At 29.2% G+C, this 16,237-nt stretch overlaps 1 protein-coding gene, 1 long non-coding RNA gene and 1 pseudogene across 2 annotated transcripts in view; all 3 read right to left on the minus strand.

Moving 5' to 3' along the window:
- Window positions 1-2,209: 2,209 nt before the first annotated feature.
- On the minus strand, window positions 2,210-4,053 carry LOC111614053 (annotated as a pseudogene).
- A 1,368-nt stretch (window positions 4,054-5,421) lies between these two features.
- LOC111614051 lies at window positions 5,422-7,025 on the minus strand. Its single transcript, XR_002754869.1, has 3 exons — window positions 6,581-7,025; window positions 6,358-6,502; window positions 5,422-5,848 (listed from the first exon to the last, which is right to left on the minus strand). It is a non-coding gene; the product is annotated as an uncharacterized LOC111614051 (long non-coding RNA).
- A 4,627-nt stretch (window positions 7,026-11,652) lies between these two features.
- LOC111614054 (voltage-dependent calcium channel subunit alpha-2/delta-3-like) overlaps window positions 11,653-16,237 on the minus strand; it is a gene marked incomplete at its 5' end in the record, with an annotated part of 57,862 nt that continues 53,277 nt past the window's right edge. Inside the window, 3 exons of the mRNA XM_023355432.1 lie at window positions 11,653-11,797; window positions 11,876-12,068; window positions 15,648-15,807. Coding sequence (XP_023211200.1) covers window positions 11,690-11,797; window positions 11,876-12,068; window positions 15,648-15,807 — 461 coding nt within the window. The remainder of the gene's footprint in view (window positions 11,798-11,875; window positions 12,069-15,647; window positions 15,808-16,237) is intronic.

Consider the following 16,237-nt stretch of genomic DNA (forward strand, 5'->3'; position numbering starts at 1 on the left):
TATTATTTACACAGTATAAAGAGGTTAACAGTAGGAGTTGACCGACAATGTCAGATGTAATCGCGGGTTACAAAACAGCTGAAAAAGTAAGGACAATAGACACAGAGAATACAATAAGTGGAGACAAGTAGACACAAAAGCGTACCTATAAAAGGTAGCTAAGTCCAATTAAGTTGATACCAAAAGATGCAAGATGATAAACACAGTTCCATAGGTAGTTGAAAATCTATCACCAACTATAGGGAAGAAACAATCTAGTAGAGCTTCTTGATATCAGCTGCAAATTTCTTCAGGGCCTTGAAATTGTTCTTATCAATAGTGAAGTCTTTGAGAGTGCAAGGCCAGTTGAATGAACACCAAGAAACTCGGTGAGATATGTTTTCTTCTGAAAAAAGAGAATTAATGCCGATATCTGCTATTAAAGATCTTTAGAAGAAGTGGGAGGATGTCAAAACAGCGGTCTTTGGATAGCATCCAAACCAGATTGAGGTTAATAGCCTTGAGGATCTCTACAATTACAATGCTATTAATTACTTCTGAATAATGCTGAGGAAGAGAGAAAAGCAATTGACATTAGACTGATTCTTTAACCCCCACAAATGAAAAAAACATGACTAATAAAAATGCAAGACTGTGTATATATGCATTTTTATTATTACATATAAATAAACATAGTAAGAAAGTATATATATTTTTTATTTTTTGGGATCTCCAGAACAAATTAATCAAATTCCCATAAAAACCTTGGTAAATCGATAATAATCGGTTAACGAACAATTCAGATAGCAAACAAAGTCTTGGAATGAATTATGTCCGTTCACTGATCACCCACTGTATATGTAGTTAGACCTTTAGCACTTTTTAGCAAAACAAAAGAAACAAATGTGTATTTTTTTCTCCATATATTTTATTTCTTTGAAATTTTTTTAAGTATGAAAATTAAATTTCTAGGAAAACTTGTAGAACTAATGTTTTTGGCATTAAAAATTGTAAATAAAAAAGTTTTGAGCCTAGCATCCATATTTTAAAGTTACAAACCACTGTGCGACATATGATCCTATATCGTGGTTGCATCAGCTAACGTTTAGAATGCGTTATATAAATTTTAATTAATTTATGAAAACATTTTTGAAAATTTTCTAGTGTTTGTTGGTTAAACTTTACCTACTTGCACCGTCATGGACGCACAGTGGGGACCCACGTTCTAATCTAACCTAGTTTACCTGTTTGTTTTCTTTTTCTTTGGAGGGTGCCAGTGCCTCTGGGTGCGCCACTGGCAAGAACTCTAATAAATATCTACAGCAGTTAAATGATATTAAATGTACTGAATCATTTGAAATGCTCCAAAACTTCAACACCTAAAATCAAATGATTTCAATAGATCTACAAGTTAAATGCTCTAATGACATGTCATCCATATCAGCTGGTATCCAATCTTGTGTTTCTGGATTTTCCAACGTGTTAAATGATATCAATTGATGTTTATAAGATTTTCTGTAATTAAGCTTATACAGTCGACTCCTCTATAAGACGGTAGATACGTTCCGTTTTTTATGAAATTGATGTTTTAGGAGACCTTGCCAATCACAGTCCGACACGTGTGAAGTTTACGGACTACGGCTATTTGAAAGGTTTTCTTCCATAAAATTAATCAATTCCTAGACTAATTCGACTCAACATTTCCAAAACACGTATATTTTTCCGTATAAACTATGCTATAAACAAAAAATTGTAGGATTACTTACCGAGTGTGCACCGTTCGACATCGCCATTTCTTAAGCTTGTTTTCGTCGCGGACCAGCGCACCAAACTGCGGCCGCGATTTCTGACGTTATTTTTCTGCGAAAACTTCGTTGAACTTTGGATACATCATTAATATAAATAATTTTTATGGTCGTTGAATAAGAAATGTTTCTTTCACAAGAAATGTATAAAATTAGTGCTGTATTAGACTTACAATACCTAACTTACATACTGTAGACCAGGGGTGAGCAACCTTTTTAATCAATGGGCCAATTTAAATTTTAAAATTTTTTGGCGGCCCCACATAAAGTAACACTTATTATTTTATTTACAAAACTTTATTTATAATAAACATTAGAATAAAAAAATATAAAATTTTAAAAAAAGTAAAAATTTCATATACAAATTGTAATGCAAAATAAAAACAAACAAGAAAAGAACAGAAAAACGAATTTACTTGAAATTTTTAATGAGAAATTTGGCACTGTTTTTTCGATACAAGCTGATCAATATCAGTCGGAATTGATGAGGTAGCTACAGGTACGCAGCTTTCTAATCGTGCATCACTCAGTCTTGATCGGTGGTCATTTTTGATTAATTACATGGTTGAAAATAATTGTTCGCAAACATACGTACTTCCGAATAGAGACGTCATTTGCTCTGCATTTTTCGTCAAAAGCGGAAATTTCTCAGGGCTCACATAAGATTTATAAAAATTTTCGATGTTTACTGAGAAAAATACATTTTTTAAATCGGTATTATTCTGCATGTCAATCACTTCCATTTGAAAGTCTTCGGGAACTGTATCCACATCGATATTAAATGGCGAGGAAAACATTTTCATGGAAACCGCTGTCTTCTCAGCTTTGAACATTTGGAATCGTAATTGAAATTCGTTGATTAAAATGTCTATATATTGTGCGTATTTTTGAGAAGTAGTAACGTTTTCTTTTTCTAAATGTGGAAAGTGAGACACATTATTCTGCAAAAGATGCTGTTTCCACAATTTTAATTTGCGCTCAAAGCCCTGAATTTTATCATACAAATTGTGAATAAACTGTCCTTTGCCTTGAAGTTCCACATTAAGATCATTGAGATGCTGAGTCATGTCGATAAGAAACCCAAAATCGCACATCCATTCTTTATTACCAAAATGAGGAAAGGCATATCCCTTCATATCCAAGAACAATTGTATTTCGCTTTTTAAGTTGTATACTCTTTTTAGCATTGCACCTCTACTAAGCCAACGTACTTCGGTATTAAAAACCACGTCGCCATATTCAGTTTCTAAATCTTTCAGGAATTCTTTAAATTCACGGTGATTTAACGCGCGCGACTTTATAAAATTGATTAGTTTAATTATTGGTACTGTGACATTTGGCAAACTCAATCTTTTCGCACACAAATTTTCCTGGTGAATTATGCAGTGGTTAACGAATATTTCCCTTCCTGTGACCTTCTTAATGTCTTGAAATAGCCTTCCCGATACTCCTACCTCCATGCTTGACATTGCTCGTGCTCCATCTGTCGATATACCAATAATCTTTTCTAATGAAATTGAAAAATTTTCCAACACAGACTTTAGTTCATCGTACAGGTCTTTGCCGGTTGTAGTCCCTTGCATTGGAATCAGTGAACACAATTCTTCGGTAATATTAAATTTGGTGTCAATACCACGTAAAAATATAGCCAGTTGTGCTGTATCGCTAATATCGCAACTCTCATCAAGTGCCAAAGAACAGTATTCGAATTTTGCAATGCGTTCACGAAGCGTTGTTGCTATGTTCTCGGACAAGTCTTCAATTCTCCTTGCAATGGTGAATCTTGATAAACTAATGTTTGAAATAATATTTATTTTATCAGGAAATGCTATTTCTGCAACAGCAGTCAGACATTCTTTTATCATCTCTCCATCCGCAAAGGGTTTCATTTTTTTTGCCAGTATTTGACTGACAACAAAACTAGCCTTTACTGCCGTATTTGATAAAATAGCTTGATTTTTAAAAATAGCCTGTTGTTTTCCCAAGTTTTTCTCCATTTGATTAAACTTATCTATCCGGAGTTGTCCTGTTAAGTTTTTATATTGTTGTTCATGTTTTGTATCGTAATGCCTTTTTATGTTATATTCTTTTAATGTCGACACAGTCTCTGAGCATATTAAGCATACAGCTTTATCTTCGACGAAAGTGAAAAAATAATCAAATTTCCACTTTTCTTGGAAATGCCTGTGCTCATCCGCAACCTTCCGTTTTTTTGTTTGCTTTTCCGACATGCTATTATGGATTAAAAATTTGAAAGTTAAAAAAATTTGTAGGAAAATTTAATTTTGAATAAAAAAAACTCTAATATTACCTTTTTGACAGTAATATTGTACTCACGCCTTTCAAGAAACAAGAATTGCTAAAATTGCTAGTTAACAGCTTACCAGTCTGACTGTGTGACAGAAGCAAACACAAACAAGCACAGACGCGGCGCGTTCGTATTGCATGTTTGAACAACTCGGCGACAAGTGAGTAACTCGTCACAAAAAATTGTTTCGGTTTAGTATGTACTACCATTTTATTATAAATAATTTTATAACAATATATTGATGGGAGAAAGTCGATAAAATAAATTCAATTTTAAAAATGCTTGGCGGGCCACATAAACATGTTTAACGGGCCGCGTGTTGCTCATCCCTGCTGTAGACGATAGTAAACTCAACTTACTCGCCTAAACTCTCCTTAGCGTGGCGCTGGACGGCGGAAAGTAGATATATAATTATAATGTTACAATAAATTAAGTTAATATATAATTATATATACAGTACCTAATTCATATATAATACTGTACAGACGATAATAAACTCAATTTACCCGTCTAAACTCTCCGTAGCGTGGCGCTGGACGGCGGAAAGTAGTTCAGCTGCCCGATGACGAATTCTAGGAGTTTTTTTTACCAGGTTTGTACGGATACCGTCGCAATTTTTTCGCCGTCATATAGGAATCCGAACTATAGGAACCCGTGTTATAGGGGGGTCAACTGTATTTATTTATGTAGTCCTAAATATTATGACAAAATGAATGAATGAATGTCATTCCATATAATAATGAATAAGAAATGGATCAGTAATCTTCATAGACTCAGTCTCATAATATATTTAAAATATTTCTCAATATTCACTTTATTTAAATTTGTTGTAATTACATGGAATATCTTATAGTATATTTACTTATATTTGTATATATAATCTGAGCTGTTCTGTTACAAGTTTATAACATGATGATAAAACAGAATTAAAGGAGTTGGTTTGCTTTGATTTGCTTATGTATTAATTTTAAATTATATTTTTCATATTATTAAATGTATTAATTACTGAAAAAATTAATTTTTATTAATAATGCAATTCAATACTATTGATATACAAAGATGCTATTGACATACATGCAAAGATGAAATGCATTTGATTAACAGTCTCTTTTATAAATATTATAATAAACAAATTTCTATTATATAAACTACCAAATGTATTATTTAATATCACATTATTTTTCAATTTTTATTCATAACTGATTTAGTATAAATATATTTATCTGTAAAAGAAATTAATATTTAAATATACATGTAGTATATTTTGTGAATTTTCCAAATATGATAAAATACAAAATTTCTACTTCACTAGAGGAGTCTATAATACATTTTTTTACTATACATAGTTTTTTTTAATTGTAATTTGAATTTATTTACAACCAAGATTATATATTATTATTACCTTCTTTTTAATTTTTATTAATACATAAAAATTTTGTACGTAGATAAAGTCAATCTCATTTTTTTCAGTGTTATTTTATTGAATTATATTCATCATCATTACAGTTGTGAAAATAATAAACAGTGTGAAAATAAAATTTATTTATTTTTTAACAAAATTAATTTAATCTGAAGCATAACCAATTTTTGTGAATGAATTGATATGTCACAAAACTTTGAATTCTGGACTCTATCATATATATCGTCTCCATCAAACATGATTTAACCAGTGTTTCTGAATTGAAGCATGGTGTCAATTCATAAGAAAAAGGCTGATATGGAACAGATACTCTTAATTCAGAGCACTTCATTTTTTCTATAAATAAAACAAAAATTATTTAAACTGATGACTGGTTGGATTAATGATATTATGAGCAATTTTGTGCATTTCTGTACATGTACAGTTCAAGAAGATAAGGATACAAACACACTGGTTTGTAATGTTGACAAAAGACATGATATAGAGTGATATGCACTCCTGTCATGGTTTTACCATTACTAAGGGAATAATCACGAGTATTTTGAGTTTTATCCATAATATTTAACAATAATATAGAATAATTTCATAAATGATAATTTTTTTTTACCCTTTTAAGACCCAATAAATTTTTCAAAAAAGTATAACTAGTATATATTTTAAACAGAATCATGAAACATAAATTTTCATATGATTATAACAGTCCAATCACATGCAAATTCTTACAATATTTTGGCTACAGGATCAGATTATATTTCAAATAGCAAAATTTCAGATTGTGTAAAAACAATCGTATCTTATAAAGTATAACAATTGAGATATGTCACAATAATGAGAACTTGTCTCACTTCTGTCCAATCACAGCAAAATATTTTCTTATTGTGTTTATATCAAATATTTATTAAGCATTCTTAAGAGTAAAAGGATTCCACACTGGGAATAAATGGAAGCACTGAGCACTGATCCTCTTCCACACTGTTTGATTTCAATCTCCTAAGAAAGTTTATAAAATTTTTAAGTACATTAAATTTTTTAAAATTTTATTATTAAAAGATAGATTAAAAGAATTACCTCTGCATGATTATTAATGCAACTTGGTGGTCTGCTTCTAAGTTTATCATTTTTCATTTTATAACATTTAGCTTCTGTGTCCTGTGCTTCTTTTCTTGGCTCTAAAGTCACAGTTGTTGTCTCGCAAGCACATGTACTACGTATTGCCAATAATATTAAGTTGGTTCGAGCTACAGATTGAGCAATGAACTCTCTGTAAAATTAAGTTAGTAATCAGAATATTTTAAATTAAATCTATAAATTTTGTTCTGTCAGGTTTTTCCATTTACTCTTTTTACTTTACTGGCTGTTATATATAACAGAGGGAAAGTATGGTGATCAGTCAAAACATGACCCTCAAGATTTTTATATTTTTGGACTTGGGACCTTGAAACAATTCTTTTTTCTGTATTTATGATGTTAGTGTGTGTCTGTACAGGACAAGTTTGTTCATCCTCTTTGAAACTCCTGTGCTTTTTGTAGAAAATTTCTGAATTTTATAGGGAGGTTTGTATATTAGGGGGATTGATGCTATTAAATTTTGGTGGTTAAAGGTTGAGAAGGTGAGGAGATAAAGTAGGGTCAGACTTAAATACAATTTTACTTGTTATTAGCATTTAAAATTTTTATAAAACTCATCCCTACCCTCAAAATTAAGTTTTTTTCCATTTTATAATAATTAAAAATATAAAAAGTTTTTTAATAAAATATCTAACAGATGGTGCCACCAAAATTTTAAATGTTGCTGGATTTTTTTTTACTGTTATTAATCTTACTTTTTGTAACACGTCAAATTAAAGAAATATAACATTTACAGATTATTGAATTCTTCAGATCTGTGGATAATGAATTTTACAATTAATCAAAAACATTAAAGAAGATATCAACATATCAGATCCTTATATTCTCATCATGCCTAAAGATTGGTGCCTTTGGGCATGATGAGAATATAAGAATCTGATCTGTACTGTATATACATTGACTTCTCTAGCACTCTATACTGTATTGTATACACTAGCTCATAGGAAGTATACAAACACCTATAAAATGAAAGTGTGCTTATAGTTATAACTCATTTCTTGCACGAAATAAAAAACATAATGACAGATGTGAAATATTTAGACTTTACACTATAAAAATATTTACATGTGCAAAAAATATTAATCAAAAACAGAAATATAATTTTACTAGCAGACCCCACCACGCGTTGTTGTGGCTCAAAATGTATCTATTATAAATTTATAACACTTCCCCCGTGGGGGGGAATTTTTCGAAAAATTTCTTCTTAGTGTACATTCTCTTGACGTACCATATTAAAATGCAATCAAAAACGCAAAAACCCGCGTCTAAAATAGTATAATAGAAGCCAAGTTCTTCATGGTAAGCCTTAATCCTGTCCATCTCCCAGGGGATTTCAACATGTATATTATACAGTCGACCCCCCTATAAGATATAGATACGTTCCAATTTATTAGGAATCCGATTTCTTACAAGTCGTTCCAATCACAGCCCGACACGTGTCAAGTTTACGGACTACGGCTGATTGAAAGGTTTTCTTCCATAAAATTAATCGATTCTACACTAATCCGACTCAACATTTCCAAAATACGTATATTTTTTCGTAGTTTTATAGGAATCGTAATTATAGGGNATTTAAAGTGGTAAGTATTTGGTTTTGGTTATCCACATTAAATGAGGACTCCCTGTATTATAATTATAATTAGTTAAATAATTATTTTGTTTACATTTTTTCAAGTTATATTTATTTTTAAAAGTTTTAAAGTATTTATTCTTTTCAATAGCAGTTTTCTATATGATTTCAGACTATGCAGAATTTGTATTTTTGGGACTTTTCATCTTTGAAATGTTTATGAAAGTATATGCCCTGGGGCCACGCCTCTATTTTGAATCGTCTTTCAACAGATTTGATTGTGTTGTGAGTATGAAAGTTATTTCTGTTTTATAAATTATAAGAAATCAGTAACATCAAGATAAAATATTTTTTTTATTGATTTACTGAAAAATTATATAGTAGCATAAAAATGGTCATAATTTTTTTCTTTGTTTTATATTTGGAATTTCAGACAAAATCTTTTTAGATTATAATTTTTTTTTTTTTTTGAAAATGTCATTCCTTTATTTTATTAACATCCTTTATTTAAGGATGTGAATAAAATTATCACATTATCATTTACATAATTCTAAATTTTCATTAGTGTTACACACTGTTATATTAAGTAAAAAAATTAAACTAGTTTTAAAGCATACACTTGTTTAATATTCTTTAGATGTTTAGTTTAAACAACTGTTAGAGTTTTTAAGACATTTTATATTTTATTTTATTAGTTGAACGAATTATTCATTCAAAGTTACATAAGATGCATTCATTTTCATTTTTATTAACATTTACAAAATGTGTTTGCAAAATCAAAAAATAAAAAATAACTTCAATATTGCATTCTGCAGGCAGACAAACAAAACTTGGAATTTTAATATTAAGAAAACTCAAAATTTATTTAGTATTGCAAATATTTTAGTAAATCTTTATGTTGATTTTATTGTTATACGTATTAAAAGTAAATATCAAAATAATTTCAATTTACTTTAACATTTTATTTTATTAAGAAAAGACAAAAATTAGCATTAATAAAATTGAATTGTTAAGAAGAGAAAAAACTTCCGGTTTTTTTGTTTGCTTTTCCGACATGCTATTATGGATTAAAAATTTGAAAGTTAAAAAAATTTGTAGGAAAATTTAATTTTGAATAAAAAAAACTCTAATATTACCTTTTTGACAGTAATATTGTACTCACGCCTTTCAAGAAACAAGAATTGCTAAAATTGCTAGTTAACAGCTTACCAGTCTGACTGTGTGACAGAAGCAAACACAAACAAGCACAGACGCGGCGCGTTCGTATTGCATGTTTGAACAACTCGGCGACAAGTGAGTAACTCGTCACAAAAAATTGTTTCGGTTTAGTATGTACTACCATTTTATTATAAATAATTTTATAACAATATATTGATGGGAGAAAGTCGATAAAATAAATTCAATTTTAAAAATGCTTGGCGGGCCACATAAACATGTTTAACGGGCCGCGTGTTGCTCATCCCTGCTGTAGACGATAGTAAACTCAACTTACTCGCCTAAACTCTCCTTAGCGTGGCGCTGGACGGCGGAAAGTAGATATATAATTATAATGTTACAATAAATTAAGTTAATATATAATTATATATACAGTACCTAATTCATATATAATACTGTACAGACGATAATAAACTCAATTTACCCGTCTAAACTCTCCGTAGCGTGGCGCTGGACGGCGGAAAGTAGTTCAGCTGCCCGATGACGAATTCTAGGAGTTTTTTTTACCAGGTTTGTACGGATACCGTCGCAATTTTTTCGCCGTCATATAGGAATCCGAACTATAGGAACCCGTGTTATAGGGGGGTCAACTGTATTTATTTATGTAGTCCTAAATATTATGACAAAATGAATGAATGAATGTCATTCCATATAATAATGAATAAGAAATGGATCAGTAATCTTCATAGACTCAGTCTCATAATATATTTAAAATATTTCTCAATATTCACTTTATTTAAATTTGTTGTAATTACATGGAATATCTTATAGTATATTTACTTATATTTGTATATATAATCTGAGCTGTTCTGTTACAAGTTTATAACATGATGATAAAACAGAATTAAAGGAGTTGGTTTGCTTTGATTTGCTTATGTATTAATTTTAAATTATATTTTTCATATTATTAAATGTATTAATTACTGAAAAAATTAATTTTTATTAATAATGCAATTCAATACTATTGATATACAAAGATGCTATTGACATACATGCAAAGATGAAATGCATTTGATTAACAGTCTCTTTTATAAATATTATAATAAACAAATTTCTATTATATAAACTACCAAATGTATTATTTAATATCACATTATTTTTCAATTTTTATTCATAACTGATTTAGTATAAATATATTTATCTGTAAAAGAAATTAATATTTAAATATACATGTAGTATATTTTGTGAATTTTCCAAATATGATAAAATACAAAATTTCTACTTCACTAGAGGAGTCTATAATACATTTTTTTACTATACATAGTTTTTTTTAATTGTAATTTGAATTTATTTACAACCAAGATTATATATTATTATTACCTTCTTTTTAATTTTTATTAATACATAAAAATTTTGTACGTAGATAAAGTCAATCTCATTTTTTTCAGTGTTATTTTATTGAATTATATTCATCATCATTACAGTTGTGAAAATATATTTTATTGAATTATATTCATCATCATTACAGTTGTGAAAATAATAAACAGTGTGAAAATAAAATTTATTTATTTTTTAACAAAATTAATTTAATCTGAAGCATAACCAATTTTTGTGAATGAATTGATATGTCACAAAACTTTGAATTCTGGACTCTATCATATATATCGTCTCCATCAAACATGATTTAACCAGTGTTTCTGAATTGAAGCATGGTGTCAATTCATAAGAAAAAGGCTGATATGGAACAGATACTCTTAATTCAGAGCACTTCATTTTTTCTATAAATAAAACAAAAATTATTTAAACTGATGACTGGTTGGATTAATGATATTATGAGCAATTTTGTGCATTTCTGTACATGTACAGTTCAAGAAGATAAGGATACAAACACACTGGTTTGTAATGTTGACAAAAGACATGATATAGAGTGATATGCACTCCTGTCATGGTTTTACCATTACTAAGGGAATAATCACGAGTATTTTGAGTTTTATCCATAATATTTAACAATAATATAGAATAATTTCATAAATGATAATTTTTTTTTACCCTTTTAAGACCCAATAAATTTTTCAAAAAAGTATAACTAGTATATATTTTAAACAGAATCATGAAACATAAATTTTCATATGATTATAACAGTCCAATCACATGCAAATTCTTACAATATTTTGGCTACAGGATCAGATTATATTTCAAATAGCAAAATTTCAGATTGTGTAAAAACAATCGTATCTTATAAAGTATAACAATTGAGATATGTCACAATAATGAGAACTTGTCTCACTTCTGTCCAATCACAGCAAAATATTTTCTTATTGTGTTTATATCAAATATTTATTAAGCATTCTTAAGAGTAAAAGGATTCCACACTGGGAATAAATGGAAGCACTGAGCACTGATCCTCTTCCACACTGTTTGATTTCAATCTCCTAAGAAAGTTTATAAAATTTTTAAGTACATTAAATTTTTTAAAATTTTATTATTAAAAGATAGATTAAAAGAATTACCTCTGCATGATTATTAATGCAACTTGGTGGTCTGCTTCTAAGTTTATCATTTTTCATTTTATAACATTTAGCTTCTGTGTCCTGTGCTTCTTTTCTTGGCTCTAAAGTCACAGTTGTTGTCTCGCAAGCACATGTACTACGTATTGCCAATAATATTAAGTTGGTTCGAGCTACAGATTGAGCAATGAACTCTCTGTAAAATTAAGTTAGTAATCAGAATATTTTAAATTAAATCTATAAATTTTGTTCTGTCAGGTTTTTCCATTTACTCTTTTTACTTTACTGGCTGTTATATATAACAGAGGGAAAGTATGGTGATCAGTCAAAACATGACCCTCAAGATTTTTATATTTTTGGACTTGGGACCTTGAAACAATTCTTTTTTCTGTATTTATGATGTTAGTGTGTGTCTGTACAGGACAAGTTTGTTCATCCTCTTTGAAACTCCTGTGCTTTTTGTAGAAAATTTCTGAATTTTATAGGGAGGTTTGTATATTAGGGGGATTGATGCTATTAAATTTTGGTGGTTAAAGGTTGAGAAGGTGAGGAGATAAAGTAGGGTCAGACTTAAATACAATTTTACTTGTTATTAGCATTTAAAATTTTTATAAAACTCATCCCTACCCTCAAAATTAAGTTTTTTTCCATTTTATAATAATTAAAAATATAAAAAGTTTTTTAATAAAATATCTAACAGATGGTGCCACCAAAATTTTAAATGTTGCTGGATTTTTTTTTACTGTTATTAATCTTACTTTTTGTAACACGTCAAATTAAAGAAATATAACATTTACAGATTATTGAATTCTTCAGATCTGTGGATAATGAATTTTACAATTAATCAAAAACATTAAAGAAGATATCAACATATCAGATCCTTANGGGGATTGATGCTATTAAATTTTGGTGGTTAAAGGGGTGGGGAGATAATGGAGGTCGTGTGTATCTCCAGTAGAGTCGGACTTAATGACGATTTTATTCGTTATTAGCATTTAAAATTTTTATAAAACCCATCCCTACCCTCAAAATTAAGCTTTTTGCCATTTTATAATAATTAAAAATATAAAAACTTTTAAATAAAATATCAAGGTACCACCAAAATTTTAAATGTTGCTGGAAAAGTTGAGTAACTCGTTGCTGGATTTTTTTTTACTGTTATTAATCTTACTTTTTGTAACACGTCAAATTAAAGAAATATAACATTTACAGATTATTGAATTCTTCAGATCTGTGGATAATGAATTTTACAATTAATCAAAAACATTAAAGAAGATATCAACATATCAGATCCTTATATTCTCATCATGCCTAAAGATTGGTGCCTTTGGGCATGATGAGAATATAAGAATCTGATCTGTACTGTATATACATTGACTTCTCTAGCACTCTATACTGTATTGTATACACTAGCTCATAGGAAGTATACAAACACCTATAAAATGAAAGTGTGCTTATAGTTATAACTCATTTCTTGCACGAAATAAAAAACATAATGACAGATGTGAAATATTTAGACTTTACACTATAAAAATATTTACATGTGCAAAAAATATTAATCAAAAACAGAAATATAATTTTACTAGCAGACCCCACCACGCGTTGTTGTGGCTCAAAATGTATCTATTATAAATTTATAACACTTCCCCCGTGGGGGGGAATTTTTCGAAAAATTTCTTCTTAGTGTACATTCTCTTGACGTACCATATTAAAATGCAATCAAAAACGCAAAAACCCGCGTCTAAAATAGTATAATAGAAGCCAAGTTCTTCATGGTAAGCCTTAATCCTGTCCATCTCCCAGGGGATTTCAACATGTATATTATACAGTCGACCCCCCTATAAGATATAGATACGTTCCAATTTATTAGGAATCCGATTTCTTACAAGTCGTTCCAATCACAGCCCGACACGTGTCAAGTTTACGGACTACGGCTGATTGAAAGGTTTTCTTCCATAAAATTAATCGATTCTACACTAATCCGACTCAACATTTCCAAAATACGTATATTTTTTCGTAGTTTTATAGGAATCGTAATTATAGGGNCAGATCATTTGCTTAAAAACATGATTACAACAATTTGCTTCAACAAATGAGTTAAAGTATTTGTTTCATACTTGAGTTGTTTTATTTTGTTATTGTGAACAATGAAAACAAACAAACTAACCATTGTTCTTAAAGGACTCATTATTAAGGAATAGCAAAAGGTAAACCTCGCAGAACAGTTTTACAATTCAAGATACCATTACGAAATTCCTTACGACAAATAGTATAATTAATAAGGCTTGACTGGACGTCCTGAAATATTTACCTCAAGACAGAAATGTGTCATTGGCAGGAAAGTGAAGAAAAATTCACAAATAATTGCTCCTAAGCTTATTGTTGAGGTTTCTGTAGAATGTGGAGTACATACATCTGCAGAAACTGTCAGAAAAATTTTAAAAGCAAGTAGCTATAAAGATTTTATGGCCATGAAAAAGGCAGCAGTAAAGTTTAAAGTTTGCAGAAGACTTTTATACAAAATCAGTTTTGAAGTCAGATGATCCAAATTCATTGTGTTTGGTTTGAATGATTGCCTGAAAGTATGAAGAAAAGCTGGAGAATCTTAAAAAATGAAAAATCTGATCCCTACAGTGAAATGTGGAGATGGTTTAGTGTTATTTTGAATTTTATGTATGCAAATAGTGCTGGAACTCAGTAATTTGTTCAGAGAATAATGAATCAATATGTGCATAAATAGATTTTAAATAACAATGTTCAAATCAGTAAGAAAATTAAAGTCTGGATAAGATTAAGATATCAAGGGTTTGTTTTCCAGCATGACAATACTTCAAAGCACACTTCAAAAATCAGTCAGTTTCTTGATATGCACTGTATAAAAGCACTTTCTTGTCCTCCACATTTGCCTGACCTCAATCCAATTGAGCATTTATAAGATCACATTGAATGAACAATCAGAACAGAATCAATAACAAACAAAACTGATCATAAAAACATCATCAGAGTTTTAAATTTAATAGATAAAGCAGTTATAAAATTTGGATGAATCAATGCCTAGTTGTTATCAGGGAAAAAGGAGGCCAAACTTATTCTTAAAAGTATAAAATATTTTGTTTTATCATTATTTATTTCTTCTGTTTGAATACTTTTGTTATGTAAAAATTTTCACAGTTTTAAATAAAAATATATTTCTCTTTTTGATGAATATTTTTGTACATGTAAATACTTTTTTCTAGTATAAAAAAGTCTAAAAATTTTACATCTATCATTATTTTTTTCCTATTTCATATAAGAAATGAGTGATAACTAAAAAACTTCCATTTTATAGGTGTCTGGATATTTTTGTGACCTAGTGTATTTGCCTAAAGCAGGGATGGCGAATCTTTTTGAGTCCAGGTGCCATAAAGTAAGCATACTTACTTTATGCCAAAGCTTTCTTCAATTAACCCCCAAGCATAGAAGTTCTTCAATTTGCTCATTAACTTTAGACTTCAGGGTCTCAAGAATTCTGTGCACATAAGGCTTTATTATCTGACCTAGAATCAGCCTGATTCTGTGTTTGCCCACCTATGCAACATGGACCTTCTCAGTGAACAGGGATGTTAAAAGTATAATTTAACTATAAAACTATTACAGGGATGTTAGAAAAACTTTAACTTATAATTTTTATTAAGTTAAATTAATAAAAACAACTAGCTAAATTGATTTCTTTTATCCTAAATTTGATTTAAAAATTCAAAATTTTTAAATAAGTAAAAACGTAAAAAAGACTTACTTATCACATCCAGATGAATGGCATTGTGACAATTTTCCTTTCAAAGAATTTGGAAACGTTTTTATTTCATATAAATCAATCACTTTTGTACATGGCTCTGCTTTAGTTTTGTTTGGTAATAATCTTTCATCTTCATAATCATAATCATTGTAATAATAATCTAAACCAGTAAATAAAATAAGTTAATTAATTATTGATGTTTTTCAAAAATAAGATATTGGTACATATTAATTGTAATGAATAATGACACCTTTAATTTAAATAACTTTTTAGTATTTAAATCCTATTTAAGAAAGATTTTTCCTGCTTTTGCTTAGGGTGCAATAAAAAAATCTCTCATTGATTTAAAAGATAAATTGAAACTGTGAAAGGTAAGAAAAATGATAGATTTTAAATAAATACATTTTGCTGAATTTTTTTGGTTAATTACAGTAATATAATTTTGTTTGTTGTTTAATTAATTAATGTAGATGTTAGGCTCAAAGACTGAAATTGCTCATTGAATGAAAAAATGACCACAAAGCGAAATTCACGTCGTGGCAGTTGTAAAAATAGCCACAATGTGTTGTGGTTCACTCAAAATGACCACA

Source organism: Centruroides sculpturatus, unplaced genomic scaffold, assembly GCF_000671375.1.
Source record: "Centruroides sculpturatus isolate CEXI.00-Female unplaced genomic scaffold, Cexi_2.0 scaffold1863, whole genome shotgun sequence".
NCBI lineage: Eukaryota > Metazoa > Arthropoda > Arachnida > Scorpiones > Buthidae > Centruroides > Centruroides sculpturatus.